Source organism: Erpetoichthys calabaricus, chromosome 1 (assembly GCF_900747795.2).
Source record: "Erpetoichthys calabaricus chromosome 1, fErpCal1.3, whole genome shotgun sequence".
Lineage (NCBI taxonomy): Eukaryota > Metazoa > Chordata > Cladistia > Polypteriformes > Polypteridae > Erpetoichthys > Erpetoichthys calabaricus.
This window is the reverse complement of record NC_041394.2, coordinates 17,621,257-17,647,388: the sequence shown is the minus strand read 5'-3', so window position 1 is coordinate 17,647,388 and position 26,132 is coordinate 17,621,257. Positions and strand designations below refer to the sequence as shown.

Genomic DNA, 26,132 nt, shown 5'->3' with positions numbered 1-26,132 from the left:
GAAATTCACATACTCCAGCAGCAGCATACTGATAAAAAACAATATTAAATTAAAGAGTGATAACAATGTAGGTATAACAGACAATAACTTTATAATGTTAACGTTTACCCCCAACCCCCGAGTGGAATTGAACAGTCGCACAGTGTGATGGAGGAACGATCTCCTCAGTCTGTCAGTGGAGCAGGACAGTGACAGCAGTCTGTCGCTGAAGCTGCTCCTCTGTCAGGAGAGGATCCTGTTTAGTGGATGCAGTGGATTCTCCATGATTGACAGGAGCCTGCTCAGTGCCCGTCGCTCTGCCACAGATGTCAAACTGTCCAGCTCCGTGCCTACAACAGATCCTGCCTTGCTCACCAGTTTGTCCAGGCATGAGGCATTCCTCTTCTTTATGCTGCCTCTCCAGCACACCGCCCTATAGAAGAGGGCGCTAGCCACAACCGTCTGAAAGAACATCTGCAGCATCTTATTGCAAATGTTGAAGGACACCAACCTTCTAAGGAAGTATAGTCGGCTCTGTCCTCTCTTGCACACAGCATCAGTATTGGCAGTCCAGTCCAATTTATCATCCCGCTGCACTCCCAGGTATTTATAGGTCTGCACCCTCTGCACACAGTCACCTCTGATGATCACGGGGTCCATGAGGGGTCTGGGCCTCCTAAAATCCACCACCAGCTCCTTTGTTTTGCTGGTGTTCAGTTATAGGTGGTTTGAGTTGCACCATTTAACAAAGTGCTTGATTAGGTTCCTATACTCCTCCTCCTCCCTCCTGCCCACTCCTGATGTAGCCCGCGATAGCAGTGTCATCAGTGAACTTTTACACGTGGCAGGACTCCAAGTTGTATTGGAAGTTCGATGTATATAGGCTGAACAGAACCGGAGAAAATACAGTCCCCTGCGGCGCTCCTGTGCTGCTGACCACAATGTCAGACCTGCAGTTCCAGAGACGCACATACTGAGGTCTGTCTGTAAGATAGTCCACAATCCATGCCACCAGATATGAATCTACTCCCATCTCTGTCAGCTTGTCCCTAAGGAGCAGAGGCTGGATGGTGTTAAAGGTGCTAGAGAAGTCCAGAAACATAATTCTTACTGCACCACTGCCTCTGTCCAAGTGGGAGATGGAACGGTTTAGCATATACAGGGTAGATGATGGCATCTTCCGCTCCCACCTTCTCCTGGTATGCAAACAGCAGAGGGCCAAGGGCGTGGCGGATCTTTGGCCTCAGGTGGTGAAGCAGCAGCCGCTCCATGGTCTTCATCACATGTGACGTCAGAGCGACAGACCGGAAGTCATTCAGCTCACTAGGATGTGATACCCAATACCTAATTATAAAAGCCTAACAGCTAATATCAGTTAGAAATCCACCAAACAAAAAAAAAAAAAATAGAGTCTTCTAATGCTTCTTAAACACACTGAGGGAGTGGTTTCTTTTTTTTTTTATTATTACTACTGGTGGGCTTTCCTATGTTCACTTTGCTCGCCAACCCCCGGGCCAGCACTACGCACTAGACTCTTTACAGCTCTGCTGTATGGGGAAGCGGATGTACAATTTAAACAGATTGTCATTTTCACGGGAATTATTATTAATTACATATGCATAATAGAACTATTTTACATTACAGTGAGTAATTAACCATATTAAAAAAAAATACTAAACCATAATAAATTGAAAGTAAATTATGTTTCATGTTGCATTGAGTCATTCGTTGTGTAATACGATTTCGTTCTGTTTGGCTTTGAAATTAACACCCAAAAACTTTTTAAACTTACACTTTTACTGTAAAACTTCAGTAAAAACAATTTTTTCAATTACATTTTCATCAATATCGCATTGAATCTTGCTTCTATGTTTGGACGTTCATCGTGACAATACAACGTATAACTGCTCGTGAGTGAATTTAATTTCTTTCTCTCTATTAAATAAAATGACTTTTTCAAATGTTTGGCTCTGAGATTTGTTAGTTATCTTTGCAAAAGCTATTCAAACCAGAAAATGTTAACGTTTTAATACAAATGGCATATCAAGACCTCAAGATGTGATCTGTGGGAGATGTACTACATTACCTTTCTTGGATACATCCTCCTTTCTACAGTAATTCATGCGGTGGAAGACTGGATGGTGTTAACGTTTGTAGATATTCTTCGTGATAAGACTGGATGGTGTTAACGTTTGTAGATATTCTTCGTGATAAGACTGGATGGTGTTAACGTTTGTAGATATTCTTCGTGATAAGACTGGATGGTGTTAACGTTTGTAGATATTCTTCGTGATAAGACTGGATGGTGCTAACGTTTGTAGATATTCTTCGTGATAAGACTGGATGGTGCTAACGTTTGTAGATATTCTTCGTGATAAGACTGGATGGTGTTAACGTTTGTAGATATTCTTCGTGATAAGACTGGATGGTGTTAACGTTTGTAGATATTCTTCGTGATAAGACTGGATGGTGCTAACGTTTGTAGATATTCTTCGTGATAAGACTGGATGGTGTTAACGTTTGTAGATATTCTTCGTGATAAGACTGGATGGTATTAACGTTTGTAGATATTCTGCGTGATAAGACTGGATGGTGCTAACATTTGTAGATATTCTTCGTGATATTGTAAGTTGATGTTTTCATCTTCTGTACAATCACCACCAACTGTTTCAGCATAGTTTATCGATATGCATTTAGCCAATTGCTGTGTAACCGATCGCCATTTTTGGCATTAATTCGTTTGACTTCATCGTTTCTCGGTGCTGGGATTGCCCATGTATTCATTTTTACTGTTGACAACCCTTCATGATGAAATTCTTCAATAAGATTTGGACATAATAGGTCTTATTTAATTGGGAACTTAAAGTGATGAAAACGTAAAAATATATAAGAACTGAGGGAGCAGGAACTGTGTCTGACAAAAGCATTCACAAGACTGAGAGGTGAGAGGGCCGTGTGCGCGGTTGAATATCAATGACGTGCGGTGAGGTTCATGGCTGGTGAGGAATGGACTCCTTCAGAACGAGATTTACAAATATATAAACCGCAAAGAGTAGCTTATTCACTATTTAACTGGCAGCCTGCACATTGACTACTGGTTATGTTTCATATCTCATCAGCATTCTTTACACACAAGGTACATATTTGGCTAAGAAAGAACGTGACATTTATAGCAGTGAGAGAGAGCGGAGAGAGCGCATTTGCTCCTCACCCTCCGTGTGTTCTAAATTTGCCGTTGCAATTCCACAATTCACACTCATTCAACATATATTGGGGCAGAGTGGTGGCTCTGAGGCTAAGGATCGGTGTTGGGATCCAGAAGGTTGCCGGTTCAAATCCCTGTCACTGCCAAAGGAGATCCTACTCTGCTGGGCCCTTGACCAAGACCCTTAACCTGTAATTGCTCCAGGGGAACTGTACAATGGCTGACCCTGTGCGCTGACCCCAAGGGGTATGCGAAAACTAACAAATTCCTAATACAAGAAATTGTATAAGGCGAAATAAAGAACCAAAAAAAAAAGTCAAGCAAAATGACACCTTTTATTGGCCAACTAAAAGGATTAGAATATGCAAGCTTTTGAGTTAACTCAGGCCCCTTCTTCAGGATGGATGGATGGATAGCTCAGTAATCGCAATGGGACTGGTAGACCAAGGAAGACCTCCACTACTGATAACAGAAGAAATGCCCCCAAAAGCCTGTCTGACAGATCAGAAACAGTTTTCAGGAGGCAAATGTGGATGTGTCAGAGGCGACTATCTGTAGAAGCCTTCATGAACAGAAACACAGAGGACACACCTGCAAGTTGCAAACCATAGAAACAGGATGGCCAGATTGCAGTTCGTGAAAAAAGACTTCAAAGAGCCCGCAGAATTCTGGGAAAAGGTCTTGTGGAAAGACGAGACAAAGATGAACCTCATCAGAGTGATGGTGAGAGCAAGGTGTGAAGATGAAAAGGAACTACCCAAGATCCAAAGCAGACCACCTCATCTGTTAAACATGGCAGTGCTGGTGGTGTTATGGCTTGGGCATGTATGGCTACCACAGGTCCTGGCACACTTCTCTTCATTGATGATGGAACTGCTGACGTCAGTGGCACAATGAATTCTAAGGTGTACAGAAATGTCATCTGCTCAAGTTCCAGTAAATGTCTCCAAACTCATTGGAAGGCACTTGATTCTACAACAAAATAATGAGCCAAACACACTGCTGAGGCAACACTGGAGATCTTCAAAGCTAAAAAACTGAAATTTTTTGAATGGCCAAGCCAGTCGCCTGATTTAAATCCAATTGCACAGGCCTTCCATCTGCTGAAGAGAAAACTTAAAGGGACAAGCCCACTCGAAACAAGCCGGAGCTGAAAATGGCTGCATTAGAGGCTTAAGCAGAGCATCACCAGAGAAGACCCTCAGCACATGGTGATGTCTATGAATCGCAGACTTCAAGCAGTCATTGGATGCAAGGGATATGTGACAAAGGACTAAAAAATGATGGCTTTAAGAGACCTGCCATTGCTGTGTCCAAACATTATAGTGCCCAGAAATGGGGGTGCCATGTAGATAAAGTAATGTCATTTCTACATGGTGGGACCGAAATATCTGCAAATCCCCTTAAATGAAAGTCTGAAATGTGCACTTTATTCAGAATGTCCGAGTTGTTTGATTTGTAATTTTAAAACTGTGGAGCAGAGGGGCTAATCAAGGAAAAATGTGTCTTTGCCCAAGCATGATGGAGGGCACTGTATGTGGCTGCACTTAAGTTACTTGTATGTGATGTTGTTTTCTTTTATAAGAAGCTCCAAGGCTACCAAGTTAAAAACTGATAATCCTATTAAACAGACATGGAAGACCACAACAACTATTAAAAAGCACCAGATCTTCATCAACATCTGCATAATTTTACAGATCCACTTGGCCCGACACCATCAGAAGCAAAGATCTGTGGCAGAAGATGGATCAGCAGCTGGAAGAGGAAGCATTGGCGAGAAGATAATGTGGATGGAATAGCCATAAACCTCACAAGGTCACTTCAAAGATTACCAGGCAAGCTCTCACCTGGAGCATTCAGGACAAGCAGGAAAGAGGACAACAACATAATACCTGATGCTGAGACCTGGAAGCGGACATTAAAAGACTGGGCTATGACTACGACTGCCTCCAGCTGGAAATAAGGGCCCAGGACTGAGGGATGGATGGAGGACCCTTTCCAGCAGCTTATGCCTCCAAGAACTGCAGTGACCTTAAGTATACCATCTCTAGCTGGCCTGAAGTAAAGTTGCCCTCTTGCCAGGGCTGTTTAATGCTTTTCACCCAGCGCTGCCAGGACAGGCTCAGACCCCATATAACCTTAAACCGGGTGCGCTCACTGATGCTGGCATTCAAACACCCAGAGATAAACCCATGCAGACATAAGAAGAAGAGTGCCAGGGCAGAGATTTACACCAAGGACTCCAGAGCCACCACGCCATCCTCTTACTATCATGTTTATGATTACACTTATTTAGTCCGCCCACTGAAATTAACAGGTTGTATTTGGTTCCAGCTTATTTCTCAGGGAACAGTTGCCTATTGATAGCGTTAGAACTGTAGGTGTTTCCTCTGTTCCAGTCTTGCCAGCCAGTTCTCTGGCATATAGTAAAGATATCAGACCAAAAAAAAAAGAAAAAAAAAAAAGAAAATGTATGCCAAGCACTGCAGGAGCCGATTTTACAGTTTTGCTCAATGCAGAACAGCAGCTGCCAAGGACAGTGTTGTGTGTCTCCCTTGTGCCTTCGATGACGGCAGAGAATTTGCATCTTGCCTGAAGAAGGGGCCTGAGCTGCCTCAAACGCTTGCATATTGTAATCTTTTTAGTTAGCCAATAAAAGGGGTCATTTTGCTTAGCTTCTCTTTTGCTGGAATAAAAAAAAACTGGTATTGCATTTCTTCCATGTGTGTGGCAGTGCCCTCAAACGCTGACCAACAGGACGGGTCAAGTGAAGCCCACAGCAATAGAGACAGACGGGCAACAAAATCATTGGATCTTAATATTGCATTTAAAAACTTCCCTCCTTCTCTTTTTGCATTTTAATTGTCTCTACACACTTCCATCCATCCATCTGTCCATTTTCTAAACCCATCTATCCAGAGAAGGGTCACAGGGAAGCTGGAACCTGTCCCAGCAAGCATTAGGCAATTAATTATAATGGTGTGCAAAAGTATTCAATCCCCTTGAAAGTCGTTGTCATCATCATTTTCTGCATGACTAAAGATATGTCCACATATTTATCTAGTCAGTATTTTTTGAATGTGAAGTCTTATGCTGTAACAATACATTTCCCAAGTCACAATAAACCATTTTCTGTAGATATGGAACTGAAGAAGACAAAACTCCAAAGTTTGTGTTTGCCTCTTTGGAAGCTCCAGGGTTTACACAAATGACACAAAGGTGACAGTCATAACACTGGTCAACAAGCATTTTGCTACTGGGAGTCTTTCACCTTTACTTTAACAGGTTTTACTTGCTGACTGCAAATCTGAAAGCTGTTTTCGTCACGCACGTCCCGTTTTTTTAGTTATGATGTTCCAGGTTTTGGACAACTAGGGTGACTGGACAGTAAAGGCGGATAACCATTTTGATAAATACCAATAATTCCACTAGGGATGCCATTGAGATAAAAGAAATTTGCCACACGTTACTAACAGATGCGAGTTGCTTACCTTGTCATTATTAATTTTATTTAAAAATTACCGGATTTACGTGTGTACCATGCACACATTTTTTCCCGAAAATCAGGTGCGCGTCATACACAAGGAAATTTTTTTCTGTAATGTTTACTTCTTCTGCTTGGGCTCTCTCACTCGCTCGCTCGCTGTCTCTCTCTCTTGCTCGCTCTTTCGTCATGCAACAAAAACAGAAGGACATTTCACGGAAAACGTGCCCTAAACGCTTCCTATACAATCACAATGCGCGTCGTACACGGGGAAAATTTTTTTCGCGATTTTCTTTGTAAAAATTAGGGTGCGCGTCTTACACAAGTAAAAACGGTATTACATTTTTAATTAGCAAAGAAAATGTGTTACTGACTACCAGGTCTTATATGACTCTAAAGCATAATGACACAACTCAGACATGACGGTGCAGTAGGTCGAGGTTTTACTGTTAAACATAACATTGCATTTCAGGACATTTTGTTTGTTAGATTCGCCATTACTTTGAAAATTTTGTCAAGGCGATGGACAGTAAAGGCGATGCGTTTCAGCATTTAAGAAATAAGTTTGGTCTCGAGAAAAGTGAAGCCAAAATTAAGGAAGGTGTTTTTGTTGGCCCTGAAATCGGTGAACTGATGCTTGACAATGAGTTCAAAAGGAAACTGAAGCCAACTGAATCAGCACCCTCATTTGAAAGAATTTTCTTGGCAGACACAGAGCAGAGAATTATACGGAGCTTGTGGAGAACCTGCTGAAAGCGTATCAGCTTATGGGAGCCCGAATGTCACTGAAGACGCCTTTTTTACATTCTCATCTCGACTTTTTTCCACCAAATCTGGGCAATGTCAGCGATGAGTATAGGAAAGGATTTCATCAAGATATAAAGGTGATGGAAAACGTGTGTGCCCTGCGGTGGGCTGGTGCCCTGCCCAGGGTTTGTTTCCTGCCTTGAGCCCTGTGTTGGCTGGGATTGGCTCCAGCAGACCCCCGTGACCCTGTGGTTAGGTTGGACAATGGATGGATGGATGGAAAAATAACATGACTTGTGAGTCCTTTCTTCTCTCTGAATATAAAAAGCCCCCCTTTGTAAGGCCATAGTCTTTGTTGGACAATCACTTTAAAATGAAGAGACAAAGGAGCATCTACTGATGTGAGAAACAAAGTCATTGACATACACAAGGCAGGAAATAACTACACAAAAATATCAAAGAGTTTGAATGTCCAGTTGTGCAGTGTTGGGTCCATCATCAGAAACTGGAAAGTTCACAACAGCACCCAGACTCTTACTCAGACAAGCCGTCCCTCAAAACTAAACATCAGAGCAGGACGTCAACTAAAAATCCAACCATCACTCTCAGAAGTCTGCAATGCACTTTGCCTGTAGCTGGAGTTAAGGTGCAGGGGTCCAGAATTTGAAGAGCTCTCCATAAAACAGGCCTCCGTGGGAGGGTAGCAAGAAAGAAGCCATTCCTTAAGAAGGTCCACATAAAAGCACAGATGGCATTTGCTGCAAAGCATGAGAAACACCCAGTTAAGATGTGGGAGAAGGTTGTAGGAGACCAAAATGGAACTATTTGGCCAAACTTCAAAGAGGTATGTGTGGTGTGAAACTAACACTGCCCAGGCCTCAAGAGACACCAGACCTCAGGGTGAAATATGGTGGTGGCAGTGTCATGCTACGGGGACGCTTTACATGTTCTGTGACTGGGAATCTTGTCAGAATTGAAGGGACAATGGATGGACAGAAAAATTGAAAGGTGTACATTTTCTGGTGTGCTATGAACCTGCGACTCAGGAGAAGATGAATCTTTCAACAAGACAAGGACCCTAAGCATAAGGCCAAAGCAACACTGGAATGGCTCAGAAACAGAAAGGTGAATGTTCTGAAATGGCCACGTCCAAGCTGTGATCTTCACCCTGTTGAGAATCTGTGGCACTATTTGAAAACTGCTGTCCAGAGGTGCTATCCCACCAAACTAGAGGACCAATTCTGCCAAGAAGAATTAGGAAGAATCCCTCCTGAAGAATGTGCAAAACTGGGATATACAGTGGTGTGAAAAACTATTTGCCCCCTTCCTGATTTCTTATTCTTTTGCATGTTTGTCACACAAAATGTTTCTGATCATCAAACACATTTAACCATTAGTCAGATATAACACAAGTAAACACAAAATGCAGTTTTTAAATGATGGTGTTTATTATTTAGGGAGAAAAAAAATCCAAACCTACATGGCCCTGTGTGAAAAAGTAATTGCCCCCTTGTTAAAAAATAACCTAACTGTGGTGTATCACACCTGAGCTCAATTTCCGTAGCCACCCCCAGGCCTGATTACTGTCACACCTGCTTCAATCAAGAAATCACTTAAATAGGAGCTGCCTGACACAGAGAAGTAGACCAAAAGCACCTCAAAAGCTAGACATCATGCCAAGATCCAAAGAAATTCAGGAACAAATGAGAACAGAAGTAATTGAGATCTATCAGTCTGGTAAAGGTTATAAAGCCATTTCTAAAGCTTTGGGACTCCAGCGAACCACAGTGAGAGCCATTATCCACAAATGGCAAAAACATGGAACAGTGGTGAACCTTCCCAGGAGTGGCCAGCCGACCAAAATTACCCCAAGAGCGCAGAGACGACTCATCCGAGAGGTCACAAAAGACCCCAGGACAACGTCTAAAGAACTGCAGGCCTCACTTGCCTCAATTAAGGTCAGTGTTCACGACTCCACCATAAGAAAGAGACTGGGCAAAAACGGCCTGCATGGCAGATTTCCAAGACGCAAACCACTGTTAAGCAAAAAGAACATTAGGGCTCGTCTCAATTTTGCTAAGAAACATCTCAATGATTGCCAAGACTTTTGGGAAAATACCTTGTGGACTGATGAGTCAAAAGTTGAACTTTTTGGAAGGCAAATGTCCCGTTACATCTGGCGTAAAAGGAACACAGCATTTCAGAAAAAGAACATCATACCAACAGTAAAATATGGTGGTGGTAGTGTGATGGTCTGGGGTTGTTTTGCTGCTTCAGGACCTGGAAGGCTTGCTGTGATAGATGGAACCATGAATTCTACTGTCTACCAAAAAATCCTGAAGGAGAATGTCCGGCCCTCTGTTCATCAACTCAAGCTGAAGCGATCTTGGGTGCTGCAACAGGACAATGACCCAAAACACACCAGCAAATCCACCTCTGAATGGCTGAAGAAAAACAAAATGAAGACTTTGGAGTGGCCTAGTCAAAGTCCTGACCTGAATCCAATTGAGATGCTATGGCATGACCTTAAAAAGGCGGTTCATGCTAGAAAACCCTCAAATAAAGCTGAATTACAACAATTTTGCAAAGATGAGTGGGCCAAAATTCCTCCAGAGCGCTGTAAAAGACTCATTGCAAGTTATCGCAAACGCTTGATTGCAGTTATTGCTGCTAAGGGTGGCCCAACCAGTTATTAGGTTCAGGGGGCAATTACTTTTTCACACAGGGCCATGTAGGTTTGGATTTTTTTTTCTCCCTAAATAATAAAAACCACCATTTACAAACTGCATTTTGTGTTTACTTGTGTTATATTTGACTAATGGTTAAATGTGTTTGATGATCAGAAACATTTTGTGTGACAAACATGCAAAAGAATAAGAAATCAGGAAGGGGGCAAATGGTTTTTCACACCACTGTACTTATCGCAAAACAATGAAGGCTGTCATTGCAGCAAAAGGCTTCTTGACAAAGTATTAATGTGTGGGGCTGTAATACTTGAGCAAACACAAACTTCTTCAGTTAAATATCTACAGAAAATGGCTTATTGTGACTTTGGGAATAGATTGTTACAGCAGGAAGAGTTCACATTAAAATACCAAATGGACAAATAAACTGCTCAAAAAAATTAAAGAAACAATTTGAAAACACATCAGATCTCAATGGGAAAAAAAATTATGCTGGATATTTATACCGATATGGCCTACATATAAGTATACACACATACATACTGTATATACTATACTATATATAAGTATTATATATATATACATACATACATATACACACACACACACATACACACATTATATATATATATATATATATATATATATCCATCCATCCATCCATTGTCTCCCGCTTATCTGAGGTCGGGTCGCGGGGGCAGCAGCTTGAGCAGAGATGCCCAGACTTCCCTCTCCCCGGCCACTTCTTCTAGCTCTTCCGGGAGAATCCCAAGGCGTTCCCAGGCCAGTCGAGAGACATAGTCCCTCCAGCGTGTCCTGGGTCTTCCCCGGGGCCTCCTCCCGGTTGGACATGCCCGGAACACCTCACCAGGGAGGCGTCCAGGAGGCATCCTGATCAGATGCCCGAGCCACCTCATCTGACTCCTCTCGATGCGGAGGAGCAGCGGCTCTACTCTGAGCCCCTCCCGGATGACTGAGCTTCTCACCCTATCTTTAAGGGAAAGCCCAGACACCCTGCGGAGGAAACTCATTTCAGCCGCTTGTATTCGCGATCTCGTTCTTTCGGTCACTACCCATAGCTCATGACCATAGGTGAGGGTAGGAACATAGATCGACTGGTAAATTGAGAGCTTCGCCTTGCGGCTCAGCTCCTTTTTCACCACGACAGACCGATGCAACGCCCGCATTACTGCGGATGCCGCACCGATCCGCCTGTCGATCTCACGCTCCATTCTTCCCTCACTCGTGAACAAGACCCCGAGATACTTGAACTCCTCCACTTGGGGCAGGATCTCGCTACCAACCCTGAGAGGGCACTCCACCCTTTTCCGGTTGAGGACCATGGTCTCGGATTTGGAGGTGCTGATTCTCATCCCAGCCGCTTCACACTCGGCTGCGAACCGATCCAGAGAGAGCTGAAGATCACGGCCTGATGAAGCAAACAGGACAACATCATCTGCAAAAAGCAGTGACCCAATCCTGAGCCCACCAAACCGGACCCCCTCAACACCCTGGCTGCGCCTAGAAATTCTGTCCATAAAAGTTATGAACAGAATCGGTGACAAAGGGCAGCCCTGGCGGAGTCCAACTCTCACTGGAAACGGGTTCGACTTACTGCCGGCAATGCGGACCAAGCTCTGGCACCGATCGTACAGGGACTGAACAGCCCTTATCAGGGGGGCCGGTACCCCATACTCTCGGAGTACCCCCCACAGGATTCCCCGAGGGACACGGTCGAATGCCTTTTCTAAGTCCACAAAACACATGTAGACTGGTTGGGCAAACTCCCATGCACCCTCCAGGACCCTGCTAAGGGTATAGAGCTGGTCCACTGTTCCGCGACCAGGACGAAAACCACACTGTTCCTCCTGAATCCGAGGCTCGACTATCCGACGGACCCTCCTCTCCAGGACCCCTGAATAGACTTTTCCAGGGAGGCTGAGGAGTGTGATCCCTCTGTAGTTGGAACACACCCTCCGATCCCCCTTCTTAAAGAGGGGGACCACCACCCCGGTCTGCCAATCCAGAGGCACTGTCCCTGATGTCCATGCGATGTTGCAGAGGCGTGTCAGCCAAGACAGTCCTACAACATCCAGAGCCTTGAGGAACTCCGGGCGTATCTCATACTAGCTGTACCCACATAGTAATGAAACAGGACAAACTTTAAAAATCAATAGACGTTGGCACTATGTCTGATCGTGTTCAGCTCTGACGGGAGAGCATTCCCCGCGTGGGGAGACAAGCACACAGCCCTGATATCTCAGGCAATCAGCAGCTACCCTCTAAAACACATGGAGCTCTGATCACTCTCTCAAAAATGTCAAACGTTACTCCTTAACAATCTCTAGATGATAATGTCTGCTGAACAAACAGGTAACACTAGCTAAGTGGAGGCAAGGTGCACTCCAACATGTGGTAAGACATAGACCAACTCAAACAGAGGCTGGTGAGTGAATGAGGAAGGCCCCGCCCCCTGCTCTCGGCCCACAGCCACTCTTGGATTTAAATAAATACATTGGTACCACAAGTGAACTATGGTACTTAGTGCGATGAGAGAAGTCGCAAAATCAACTGGAAAGTTCAAGCAAATTATAGAAAACAACCAGATCTAAATCCGTTAGGTAGTTCTCTCGCGAAATGCGGACAGAATGCGCTTGGACGACAAAATTTTTAAAACCGTTTCTTAGCGAGCACCTATGAGCCAAGGGTAACCTACATTCCAAATTTCAAATCCCAAGTCCTCATGATTCAGGAGATATCGTGATGAGTGAGTCAATGGCATTTGGCTTTTATATATATATACCAGTAACGGTGCACTGCACGATAACGTGCAGTGAAAACACTTGACTTGAGCATTCCTAGTATTCATCCTCTTTCTCTGTACGTTTAGCATTCGTTTGCTCAGAGGTTGATGCACTTGCTGCTTCCTGAGCGGCTCTTCTTTTCTCCACCCTAGCGGCCTGCTGCTTCTCTTCTTTCGTCGGCATCTTTTCACGTTAAAACTGATTAAGTCAGTGTTTGTGTTGCAATTACTTAGTACATTTTCTTTAACCTTTCACTTAATCTGGCACTTAAGTCTTCAAGAATGTTTAGCGAAGGTGGTAGGGAATGAGAACGGCGCCCGTACACATGCGCTGCACAGCCGCCCTGCTGTGTGCTGCTGAGAGTTGATTCTACAATAAAATAAAATAAAAATAAAAAGAGTAATAAAATCATCACCCCGAAAGCTGATAGTAGACGTCACGTAGTATATGTGTACCAAATTTCAAGTCAATAGGTGAAACGGTTTGCGAGCTACAGGTGATTTAAAATCCTGGACAGACAAACGAACAGCCACGGTAGCGTATTATAGAAGAAGATTATATACAGTGGGTACGGAAAGTATTCAGACCCCCTTCAATTTTTCACTCTTTGTCATATTGCAGCCATTTGCTAAAATCATTTCAATTAATTTTTTCCCTCATTAATGTACACACAGCACCCCATATTAACAGAGCAGTGCCTGGTTGTCTCCACACATACCTCAGTGCAAGACACATGACAGCCCGCATGGAGTTTGCTAAAAGACACCTGAAGGACTCTGAGATGGTGAGAAATAAGATTCTCTGGTCTGATGAGACCAAGATAGAACTTTTTGGCCTTAATTCTAAGCGGTATGTGTGGAGACAACCAGGCACTGCTCATCACTTGTCCAATACAGTCCCCACAGTGAAGCATGGCGGTGGCAGCATCATGCTGTGGGGGTGTTTTTCAGCTGCAGGGACAGGACGACTGGTTGCAATCAAGGGAAAGATGAATGCGGCCAAGTACAGGGATATCCTGGACAAAAACCTTCTCCAGAGTGCTAAGGACCTCAGACTGGGCCGAAGGTTTACCTTCCAACAAGACAATGACCCTAAGCACACAGCTAAAATAACGAAGGAGTGGCTTCACAACAACTCTGTGACTGTTCTTGAATGGCCCAGCCAGAGCCCTGACTTAAACCCAATTGAGCATCTCTGGAGAGACCTAAAAATGGCTGTCCACCAACGTTTACCATCCAACCTGACAGAACTGGAGAGGATCTGCAAGGAGGAATGGCAGAGGATCCCCAAATCCAGGTGTGAAAAACTTGTTGCATCTTTCCCAAGAAGACTCATGGCTGTATTAGCTCAAAAGGGTGCTTCTACTAAATACTGAGCAAAGGGTCTGAATACTTAGGACCATGTGATATTTCAGTTTTTCTTTTTTAATAAATCTGCAACAATTTCAAAAATTCTTTTTTTTGTCTGTCAATATGGGGGTGCTGTGTGTACATTACTGAGGAAAAAAATTAATATAAATGATTTTAGCAAATGGCTGCAATATGACAAAGAGTGAAAAATTGAAGGGGGTCTGAATACTTTCCGTACCCACCACTGTATATAATTTGGCCCTAGGGACAAATAAGGTTCTACCGATTTATCCAACTCAGACATTTATTTTGCTCTTTGCTGTTGAAGTGTGTCTTATCACAGCATCTAGATTGAAAGAGCTCTCCGAGGCCTTCAGAGAAAAAGTTTCAAATGTCTAGGAAGGGATTTAAAAAGGCCTCTGCAGAACTGGAAATCAACTGTTCCGTTATCCAGAAGATATAATGGAGCAAGTGGAGAGGATTTGAACAATTGCAAACTCCTACAGGGCAGAACACAATATACTGAAAGAAAACCATAAAATCCTCAAAAATTAAAAACACAGGACTTAATGTACATCTCACCTCTGTTGATGTCAATGTGCAGGGGTCTGTCATTAGATAAAGAGATGAGAACTACACGAGAGGTGTGCAAAACAGAAACTATGATAAACATCAGGGCAGAGATAAAGACCAGAATGTCTGGAACAATGTCCTCTGGCCAGCAAATGTTTTGTGAAAACCCAAGACAGCATTTAAGCAGAAGAACTTGATGCCAACTGTGAAGTAGTGTGGTGCAGATGTTCTGGTTTGGGACTGTTTAGCTGCATTAGTGCCTGGGCAGCCCACTTGTACAGAATTCACTATGAATTCTTCATTGAACCAGAGGGCTCTTAAGGATAATGTGAGACCGTCTGTCAGAGGATTGAAGCTCAACTGAACGAGGACCTTGCAAACATGACAATGACCCTACACATGCCATTAAATATACCAAAGAATGGCTGAAAAGAAAGAAAAAGAGGGTTCTGAAATGGCAAAAATCAAAGCCCAGATATGAATCCCATCGAGCTGCTGCATATCAGGGAGATCTGAAAAAAGCTGTACATGCAGGATACACCTCAAACATCTCACAGCTGAAAGAAGGAATTCTTTTTGGGACGTGTGGGAAGAACTTTCTCACAGTCGATGTCAGAGACTGCTAGATGGCTCTAGGAAACCCCAACGTGAGGGGCCAATACCAGCTATTAGAGCCAAGGTGCATTGCTGATCATTAATGGTAGGCACAGCAGACACCAATGCAAACAACACTGAATGCTAAAGGGCAGCCATTTTAGCGTTATCCACGTGTGTGCTTATTGGCAAACTATGGCATAAATAACCAGAAAACTAAAAAGAACAATTAACAATATAACACACACACACTATGTATGGAAAAAATGAATTCTTATCTAACACACACACATTGCTGCTTAATTCAGTAAAATTTAAGCAGTTTGTAATACCAACAAAAAAAACACATAAACTGGAAAGTACAGTAGCAGCTTGATGAATTAAAATTCCAATGACAAAAATGAATTGCTTGCTATAAAAACCTGCAGTCTCAGGGGTCTTCAGGAGTGAACTTGAGGACCACTGGTGTATTTGATCTTTTTTTCGTCCTATTTTTTTCCCTATCATTCATTTTGAATTTCTGAGAAGCACTGTCAGCCCAAGAAAGGCCCTATTTAATTAAAATGTATCATCAACATTCGATTAAAACCTGGACCTCAAACCATTCCACCCATGTGTAACACCCCACACACTAATTATTGACCACCTCGTCTCACAAAGATAATAATGAGGCGCAAGACATGAACACTTGGATGATCCATAAGGCAGTCACTCTAAACACTCCTTCACCCTGATGATCCATACTCATTTGCAACACTGTTTTTGAGTCTTGAGTTTGTATATCAAGTGGAAAGCATCCATCTTTATAACAAGTTCCTGTAAACAGTCCATTCAGCGGGACATTAATCCAGAATATCTGGAACCTCTTTGGATAGGAACATGGAAAATGGACAAATTTGTTTTTTTACTCCTCCATGGGGGGAAAAAAGAAGAACCTACAACTGTCTCTGAAATAACTTGAACCTGACAAACGTAATTGGCCCCCATCATTGCTTATTCCATATTTAACAAAAATCAGACTTTGTTTCAGAGTTTGGATTCCATAGAATATTTCAAATAAGAACACACATGAAAATGGCATGGACAAAAATGATGAGACCCTTAACCTGATGTTTTGTTGCACAGCCTTTAGAGGCCATCACAGCACACAAGCAATTCCTGGAGCTCTCCATGTGAAGTCTGCCCCTGCCCACAGGTCGTTCGGCCAACTTGTCCTGAGCAAACTGCTCCAGCTGTGTCAGCTTTGAAGGGGGTCTTCTCCAGACTTCATGTTTCAGTTCTTTCCATAGGTGTTTGATGGGATTCAAATCAAGGCTCCTTCAGAATCACCCAATGTTTTGTTCTTATCCATTCTTGGGTGCTTTACGCTGGGTGTTTTGGCTCCTTATCCTGTTGGAGGGTCCCTGACCTGTGACCAAGACAGAGCTTTCTGATACTGGGAGGTACGTTTTGCACCAGAATGTCTTGATGTTCTTGAGATTTCATTGCTTCCTGCACAGAAACGAGGCACCCGTGCCAGACACAGCAAAGCAGCCCCAAACCATACCTGAGCCTCCTCCATGTTTCAGAGCAGGTATGCTGCTCTTTTCTTTGAAAGCTTCATTTTTTCGTCTGTGGACACAGAGCTGATGTGACTTGTCACACAACCCCAGTTGTGTCCCATCTCTCCAAAAGATATTCTTCTAGAACAGTGCTTCCCAAACTTGGTCCTGGGGACCCCCTGTGGCTGCAGGTTTTTGTTCCAACCAGCTTCTGTTTTTAATTGGACTCCTGGGCTAATTAGGTGATGTGTTAATTCCCTTGTTCTGTGTTTTGGGAACAATATAGAAATTAGAAAACTAAGTTTGGTTTAAAAATAAATAAATAAAAATAAAAAATAAAAAGCAAACATATACTGTATATACACATATATAAACACATACATAAGCCTAAAAGTGCAACAATTTTATGCAACGCTATAATTCGGGCTTATTTTAAAACCTACATATATATGTTTGGTATCATTGTTTTCATAATTTATCGAACTTTAATGTGATGTTGTTAGATTTTCAGATTCTTATTCAGTTTTAAATTATAAACTAAAATATCAAGAAAGTCATGCAGCGGCCTAGTTGGCTGCAACTGGGGGTTGGGCACCAAAGGTGCCGGGGGGCTCGTACCATATCTTTGAATACAAATGCTTTCTCTAACAGAACAGCTCAGCTGCAGGATAGATGGGGGCCCAGCGCCCGCTCCCGAGTTTGGCGAGCGAAGCAAGCAGTGCGCGGAGCCTCCTAGAATATTAAATATATATTAAAATGTACCAAGCAGTTATATGGAAATATTTTTTTTTCTTTTTAATAATATTTTCGTCTTGATTTTCATTCTACTTTTCTAGGTGTTTTAATTGTTTAATTAATCCATTATTTACTAATTGGTGGATGTGACGCTAAAGTAGTTTCAGTCTTTCATGATTCAGTGTGTTGTTTGCCTGGGTGTCTGCTCTGCTCGTTTTTAATTGTCATTAAAAAGATACAATGAAGGGGGAAAACTGTACAGAGAAAGAGCAAAATATAATGAAATCAACAAAAGATCAACAAATCAACAAATTCTTTGTTAGTTATGGTAATTATACTTCAAAAACCCCTGATAATCTATATGGTGTCCCACAAGGACCTCTCCTGGGTCCGCTGATCTTTTCAATCTCCATGCTTCCAGTGGGTCAAAATATCTCAAGTCACCACAGCTATGCTGACGAGACACAACTGTATTTATCAAAAGCGTCTGATGACCCCGACTCTCTTGATTCACTAACCCCAATGTCTTATTTGAGTTTCTGATTGGATGAGTAGTAATTTTCTCAATCTAAATAATGAGAAAACAGAAATCTTAGTGATTGGCAAAAATGGATATAATGAGGGTATTAGAAATAAACTTGATCCATTAGGCTTAAAAGTCAAGACAGAGGTAAATAATTTAGGGGTAATTATTGACTCTGACCTGAATTTTAAACCACATATTAAATCAGATCACTAGGACAACATTTTTTTCACTTAAGAAATATAGCAAAAGTTAGACCTCTTACAACATTGCAAGATGGTGAGAAATTAGTTCACGCTTTTGTTTTCAGTCAACTAGATTACTGCAATGAACTCCTCTCAGGACCACCTAAAAAAAAAGACATCAATTGCAACTAGTAATAATAATAATAATAATAATTTATTACATTTATATAGCACTTTTCTCAGTACTCAAAGCGCTATCCACACAGGGAGAAACCGGAAAGCGAACCCACAATCTTCCACAGTCTCCTTACAGCAAAGCAGCAGCACTACCACTGCGCCACCTGTGAGGACAACTAGTGCAGAATGCAGCTGCTAGAATCTTAACTTGGAAACGAAAATCCAAGCACATCACACCAGTCCTAGCGTCACTACACTGGTTACCTGTGTCATTTAGAATTGACTTTAAAATTCTGCTTATGGTTTACAAAGCCTTAAATAATCTGCTCCATCTTATATTTCAGAATGTCTTACACCTTACACTCCAAATTGTAACCTTAGATCTTCAAATGAATGGCTGCTTAGAATTCCAAGAGCTAAACTTAAAAGAAGTGGTGAGGTGCCCTTCTGCTGTTATGCACCTAAAATCTGGAATAGCTGACTGATAGAAATTCACCAGGCTGATATAGTGGAGCACTTTAAAAAAAACTGATAAAAACACATTAGTTTAACATGGCGTTCTCATACCTTCATTTTAATGTAACCCTAAATTCTGTATATGCATAAAATTATCATTATCATTCTTGGTGGCTCCACAATCCATACTAACCCCTACTTTCTCTGCTGTTCTTTTTCCGGTTTTCTGTAGTGGTGAAAGCACCGTGTTGTCCCTACATTGATGGATTGAAGGCCAGAGGTCCACATGACCAGCATCATCTAATTCTTCCATGTGAAGCCTGAAAACCATGAGGACTGATTGAGATCACTAATGTTAGGTAGAATGCCCAGTGGGGGCTGGGTGGTCTTGTGGCCTCAGAACCCCTGCAGATTTTGTTTTTTGTTTCTCCAGCCCTCACGAGTCCATTTGTTTTTTCTGTCCTCCTGGCCATTGGACCTTACTTTATTATTTGTTATTTAGTATTGCCTAATCTTAATTTTTATATATCTTTTTTTTATAAACTTTTCTTTCTTCATCTTGTAAAGCACTTTGAGCTACATCAGTATTATGAAAATGTGCTATATAAATAAATGTTGAAAACATCGTTAAGCATTTAAACAAATACAACAAAAACAGAAATATTTCTAAATGTCTTATAAATGTAAAAATCATGCTGCTGTACTTTTCTTAATGTAGAATATGAGAAAAAAATACCAGCTAATTATATGAGATCAGTTGTTATTGATTATTATCACGAATTGTGAATCTGGTTGGAACACAAACCTGTAGCCACAGGGGGTCCCCAGCACCGCGCTTTGGAAGCACTGTGCAAGAAGCTTTGTATCTTGTTCATATTAATTTCAGCAAATTCCAGTTTGGCTTTTTTATGTTTTTCCTTCAGCACTGGAGTCCTCCTGGGTTTTCTTCCATTGAGTCCACCTTCACTCAAATAGAAATGGATGGTGCGATCAGACACTGATGGACCCTGACCTTGGTGTTCAGCTTGTAGCTCTTTGGAAGTTCTCCTTGGCTATCTACCATTCTCATTATCCTTCTAATCATTCTGGGGTCGGTCTTTCCTCTTGCGACCAAATCCATTCAAGTTAACTACAGTTCCATTGACCTCAAACTTTTTAATAATATTTACAACTGTTGGCACAGGAACATCCATCTGCTTGGAGATGGTCTTCTAACATGCTGGTCTATCATTTCATTTCTGATCTCCTCAGACAACTCTCTCCTTTGCTTTCTCTGGTCCATGTTTAGTGTGGGACACATGATGACACCAAAGAGCAAACCAAAAGTGCCCAGACCATTTTAGAATCTCTTTGTCTGATAAGCAACACTTGATCTCTGGTCACACTTGCCTTGCTTTGCTCGATGACATATCAAAGTCAAGCAGGTACACAGGAGACAACTGCTTTTCATGTAAATCGCTTTTCAGGAGGCACACAACACTTTTTCAATGAACTGTAAAGGGGACCAACAAATCTGTCCACATCTGTATGGCTTGGCAAATGGGACAGCCGTGCAATGAACTGACAACTTAGGTTGGTTTCCGCTTTACATGCAAAGTGCTCTGTCACTTTTAACAGGACAAGAGGGTTAACAATGGATTGGTGGATGATTGTGGCACCCCATCAAAGATTTGGATGCTGCTTAAAGTCACCGGTAGCTGATAGTCACAGGCTTCCCGTGACCCCAAACTGCATAAATGAGTTAAAAATGGGTTGATGGGTGGTGGATTGACAAGCACCTTGCAAGTAAATGTGTTGTTAAGGACACTAATTTGGTAGAGGCCTTTATCAAAAGCGACTTACAAGCAAGTTAGAATCCATACAAGAATGATTAGAAGGTGCAAGCATCAAAGCAACAGAGAACAAGATAAAAAAGCAAGAAAATGTAGTCCTTCTACTTTAGAATTGCACCTGCAGGTAAGACCAATGCACAAATCAATATCCTGAACTCATTGTCAGTATAACAAGAGAACCATTTCACCCATTTAATTCTTTGAAGGGTTCATTGCTTATTGAATTGATTCTTGGGGCTTTGAAAAGGTTCTTAATATGTGGACAAAACAGACATCTTTTAATACACAGTAAGAGACTTAACAGGATACTAGCAGAACTTAGCCTGAGAGATTGTATAAAGCAAGTCCTTTAAAAATCAGGAACCTGTTGGGATTTCACAAATCTGCTATCTATTCAGTTCTTTATGGAGACTATTATGGATCTAAATAAAAATAAGGTTTGTTGTGGAGCCCTCATAAGGATGGCAATTTTGGAAAACATATGGTATTGTTCCTTTTTAATTTTTTTTAAAGAGTGTACTCATTTAAATAAAATTAGGTATGGATAAATGAATGAATGAACAGGAGGACCAGTAATTCAGGTGGTTAAGTGACCAAATGACTGGCCATTAAAAGATTAAATACATTTCAGTCAGCCCATTAAATTGAATGACTAATCGATCATCTGAAACCATGGATGCATCACTCACTGGGAATTAATCAGTATGATCCAAGTCACGTATAGATGGCACACTGCTTCTAACGGAGTGCAGCATTCCTTGTGAAATAAAGTGGAAAAATTCTTTGAAGAGGAAAAAAAAAAAGTTTCGCTACTTTAGTGAAAATGAAATAAATCGTTCTGGAACACAGCCTGCCTGCTGTCAGAGCCTTTGGTTCGGGATACTTGCAGACAGTCACGATGTACAACATCGGCGATCAAAGGAAAGCCAAGGCGACCTGTTCTCTACAAGGACATCCCGATTCTACTCGGCCAGCACTGTCACGGTGTTTTCGGTGACACAGCAACACCCTGTACGTCCGAGGCATTAGGTTGGGGCGGACAGGGTGTTAGCAACAGGAAATGTATTCTCAGTACTGACCTTTACTACCCAAGGGACACAATCATATTGTCAGGCACGCACATTTGGCAAGGAGCAGATGGCACCACGGCCAGAAGAATGACCCACAAAGCCATCGATCTGGCTCAGCCTGGCACTGCGGTCGTTTCCTGGAGACGTGCCGGCTTATCTTGGCAGTGAAACAAGCCCTTCTTGCATCGATAAATACAAACCAGCTTAATAAAACGCGAAACATAATGCTGCAAGCATTATATGAACCGGCTTTGGGTTGTGCTCGGAGCCCCGAGGACGCTGCAGCATGCCGCCGCCCCTCTACCTTTCAAACAGCCCCCACCCCCAGATCAAAGTGGCTCACCTTCTTTATGTTGGTGTAGGTGTAGAAGTAGAGTTCCCTGCCGATATTGAAGCACACCCTCTCAGACTCCTCTCCGGGACTCTCGGGTTGCAGCTTCACCATGGATACCCGGACCGGTGGGAGAAAGCCGGCTGGGGACGAGGTGGATGAGGAGGATGAGCCGGGGGCGACCGATGCTGTAGCTGAAGCCGAGGAGACAGACGCGGGGCCCGAACCGGCACCTGGACCGGGAGCTCCTCCACCTCCTCCGCCCCCTCCACCAGCACCGGGGATCGAGCCCGCTCCTGAGCCGGTAGCGACTCCGGTGGCCACAGCTTGGCCACGGGGTCCACCTCCCCGCTGTTGAGAGTCTGAGAGGGTTAGCAGCTTGTAAAAACCCTCCCGGGTCCTGAACTGGCATTTAATCTCATTGAAATCCTTTAGCGCTCCTCCATCCCCGGCCATCTTTAATACAAACACACCCGCACAGGAAGCCTGGACGCTGCGACCTGGAATTAATCAGCGCCGGGGCGTGCACGCGCATCGTGCGCGTGTCTGTGTGCTCAGAGAGGGCGAGCTGGTAGGCACAGCAGCGCGCGGCTCACTCGGTCTCTGGAGAGGAACGTGTGAAGACGCCTGTATGCGGTCTTCTGTTCAACGGTGCGCTTGCCAGGCGAAAAGGTAAAAAGCTTTGAAACGCCAAACCCATTCAGTGGTACAGCGTTACTTAGTCTCACGTGCAGTGGTGAGCGCTGCTGCCTTCAGCGCCAGTAAATGAAATCGAACGCCGCTGCAGCCTCTGCATCCACGGACATTGTTCGCCATCTGCTGGATTTTCTGTGGATGCTCGGTTTTCTGCTCTATTCTAAACACGTATCAGCTATTTTTAACTGGTTCATCAATACGGTCCATTACGAATGAGTGACTAACCGATTTTATAGACTGTGGGTACCCTCGACCCAGCAAGTGGAATATGCAGAATTGGAAAATTAATGCATAAGCTTTATTCTGTTAATGTAAAGCCAAACTAATATAAAACACACTGGACATAATCAAGTTGAGAGCTGACAGCTAGACTAAGAAGTAAGGAACTAAGCAGAGACTCATACATACATACATACATAGATACATACTTACATACATACGGTGCATTCGGAAAGTATCCACAGCGCATCACTTTTTCCACATTTTCTTATGTTACAGCCTTATTCCACAATGGATTAAATTAATTTTTTTCCTCAGAATTCTACACACAACACCCCATAATAACAACGTGAAAAAAGTTTACTTGAGGTTTTTGCAAATTTATTAAAACTGAGAAATCCCAAGTACATAAGTATTCTCAGCCTTTGCTCAATACTTTGTCGATGCACCTTTGGCAGCAATTACAGCCTCAAGTCTTGTTGAATGTGATGCCACAAGCTTGGCACACCTATCCTTGGCCAGTTTCGCCCATTCCTCTTTGCAGCACCTCTCAAGCTCCATCAGGTTGGATGGGAAGCGTCGGTGCACAGCCATTTTAAGATCTCTCCAGAGATGTTCAATCGGATTCAAGTCTGGGCTCTGGCAGAGCCACTCAAGGACATTCACAGAGTTGTCCTGAAGGCACTCCTTTGATATCTTGGCTGTGTGCTTAGGGTCGTTGTCCTGCTGAAAGATGAACCGTCGCCCCAGTCTGAGGTCAAGAGCGCTCTGGAGCAGGTTTTCATCCAGGATGTCTCTGTACATTGCTGCAGTCATCTTTCCCTTTATCCTGACTAGTCTCCCAGTCCCTGCCGCTGAAAAGCATCCCCACAGCATGATGCTGCCACCACCATGCTTCACTGTAGGGATGGTATTGGCCTGGTGATGAGCAGTGCCTGGATTCCTCCAAACATGACGCCTGGCATTCACACCAAAGAGTTCAATCTTTGTCTCAACAGACCAGAGAATTTTCTTTCTCATGGTCTGAGAGTCCTTCAGGTGCCTTTTGGCAAACTCCAGGCGGGCTGCCATGTGCCTTTTACTAAGGAGTGGCTTCCGTCTGGCCACTCTACCACACAGGTCTGATTGGTGGATTGCTGCAGAGATGGTTGTCCTTCTGGAAGGTTCTTCTCTCTCCACAGAAGACCTCTGGAGCTCTGAAAGAGTGACCATCGGGTTCTTGGTCACCTCCCTGACTAAGGCTCTTCTCCCCTGATCACTCAGTTTAGATGGCCGGCCAGCTCTAGGAAGAGTCCTGGTGGTTTTAAACTTCTTCCACTTACGGATGATGGAGGCCACTGTGCTCATTGGCACCTTCAAAGCAGCAGCAATTTTTCTGTAACCTTCCCCAGATTTGTGCCTCGAGACAATCCTGTCTTGGAGGTCTACAGACAATTCTTTTGACTTCATGCTTGGTTTGTGCTCTGACATGAACTGTCAACTGTGGGACCTTATATAGACAGATGTGTGCCTTTCCAAATCAGGTCCAGTCAACTGAATTTACCACAGGTGGACTCCAATGAAGCTGCAGAAACATCTTAAGGATGATCAGGGGAAACAGGATGCACCTGAGCTCAATTTTGAGCTTCATGGTAATACATACAGTGGTGTGAAAAACTATTTGCCCCCCTTCCTGATTTCTTATTCTTTTGCATGTTTGTCACACAAAATGTTTCTGATCATCAAACACATTTAACCATTAGTCAAATATAACACAAGTAAACACAAAATGCAGTTTTTAAATGATGGTGTTTATTATTTAGGGAGAATAAAAATCCAAACCTACATGGCCCTGTGTGAAAAAGTAATTGCCCCCTTGTTAAAAATAACCTAACTGTGGTGTATCACACCTGAGTTCAATTTTCGTAGCCACCCCCAGGCCTGATTACTGCCACACCTGTTTCAATCAAGAAATCACTTAAATAGGAGCTGCCTGACACAGAGAAGTAGACCAAAAGCACCTCAAAAGCTAGACATCATGCCAAGATCCAAAGAAATTCAGGAACAAATGAGAACAGAAGTAATTGAGATCTATCAGTCTGGTAAAGGTTATAAAGCCATTTCTAAAGCTTTGGGACTCCAGCAAACCACAGTGAGAGCCATTATCCACAAATGGCAAAAACATGGAACAGTGGTGAACCTTCCCAGGAGTGGCCGGCCTTCCAAAATTACCCGAAGAGCACAGAGACGACTCATCCGAGAGGTCACAAAAGACCCCAGGACAACGTCTAAAGAACTGCAGGCCTCACTTGCCGCAATTAAGGTCAGTGTTCACGACTCCACCATAAGAAAGAGACTGGGCAAAAACGGCCTGCATTTCAGATTTCCAAGACGCAAACCACTGTTAAGCAAAAAGAACATTAGGGCTCGTCTCAATTTTGCTAAGAAACATCTCAATGATTGCCAAGACTTTTGGGAAAATACCTTGTGGACTGATGAGTCAAAAGTTGAACTTTTTGGAAGGCAAATGTCCCATTACATCTGGCGTAAAAGGAACACAGCATTTCAGAAAAAGAACATCATACCAACAGTAAAATATGGTGGTGGTAGTGTGATGGTCTGGGGTTGCTTCAGGACCTGGAAGGCTTGCTGTGATAGATGGAACCATGAATTCTACTGTCTACCAAAAAATCCTGAAGGAGAATGTCCGGCCATCTGTTCGTCAACTCAAGCTGAAGCGATCTTGGGTGCTGCAACAGGACAATGACCCAAAACACACCAGCAAATCCACCTCTGAATGGCTGAAGAAAAACAAAATGAAGACTTTGGAGTGGCCTAGTCAAAGTCCTGACCTGAATCCAATTGAGATGCTATGGCATGACCTTAAAAAGGCGGTTCATGCTAGAAAACCCTCAAATAAAGCTGAATTACAACAATTTTGCAAAGATGAGTGGGCCAAAATTCCTCCA

General features: G+C 43.0%; 2 protein-coding genes across 2 annotated transcripts in view; both read right to left on the bottom strand.

The window, feature by feature from the left end:
* The window catches only part of zmp:0000000529 (WD repeat-containing protein 20), a 56,317-nt gene extending 33,260 nt beyond the window's left edge, over nt 1–23,057 (bottom strand). The window contains exon 1 of the mRNA XM_028790956.2: nt 22,282–23,057. Within this exon, the coding sequence (XP_028646789.1) occupies nt 22,282–22,725 (444 nt within the window). The 5' untranslated portion in view covers nt 22,726–23,057. The remainder of the gene's footprint in view (nt 1–22,281) is intronic.
* sympk (symplekin) overlaps nt 1–26,132 on the bottom strand; it is a 581,858-nt gene that overhangs the window by 248,242 nt on the left and 307,484 nt on the right. The gene's annotated exons all lie outside the window — the stretch shown is intronic.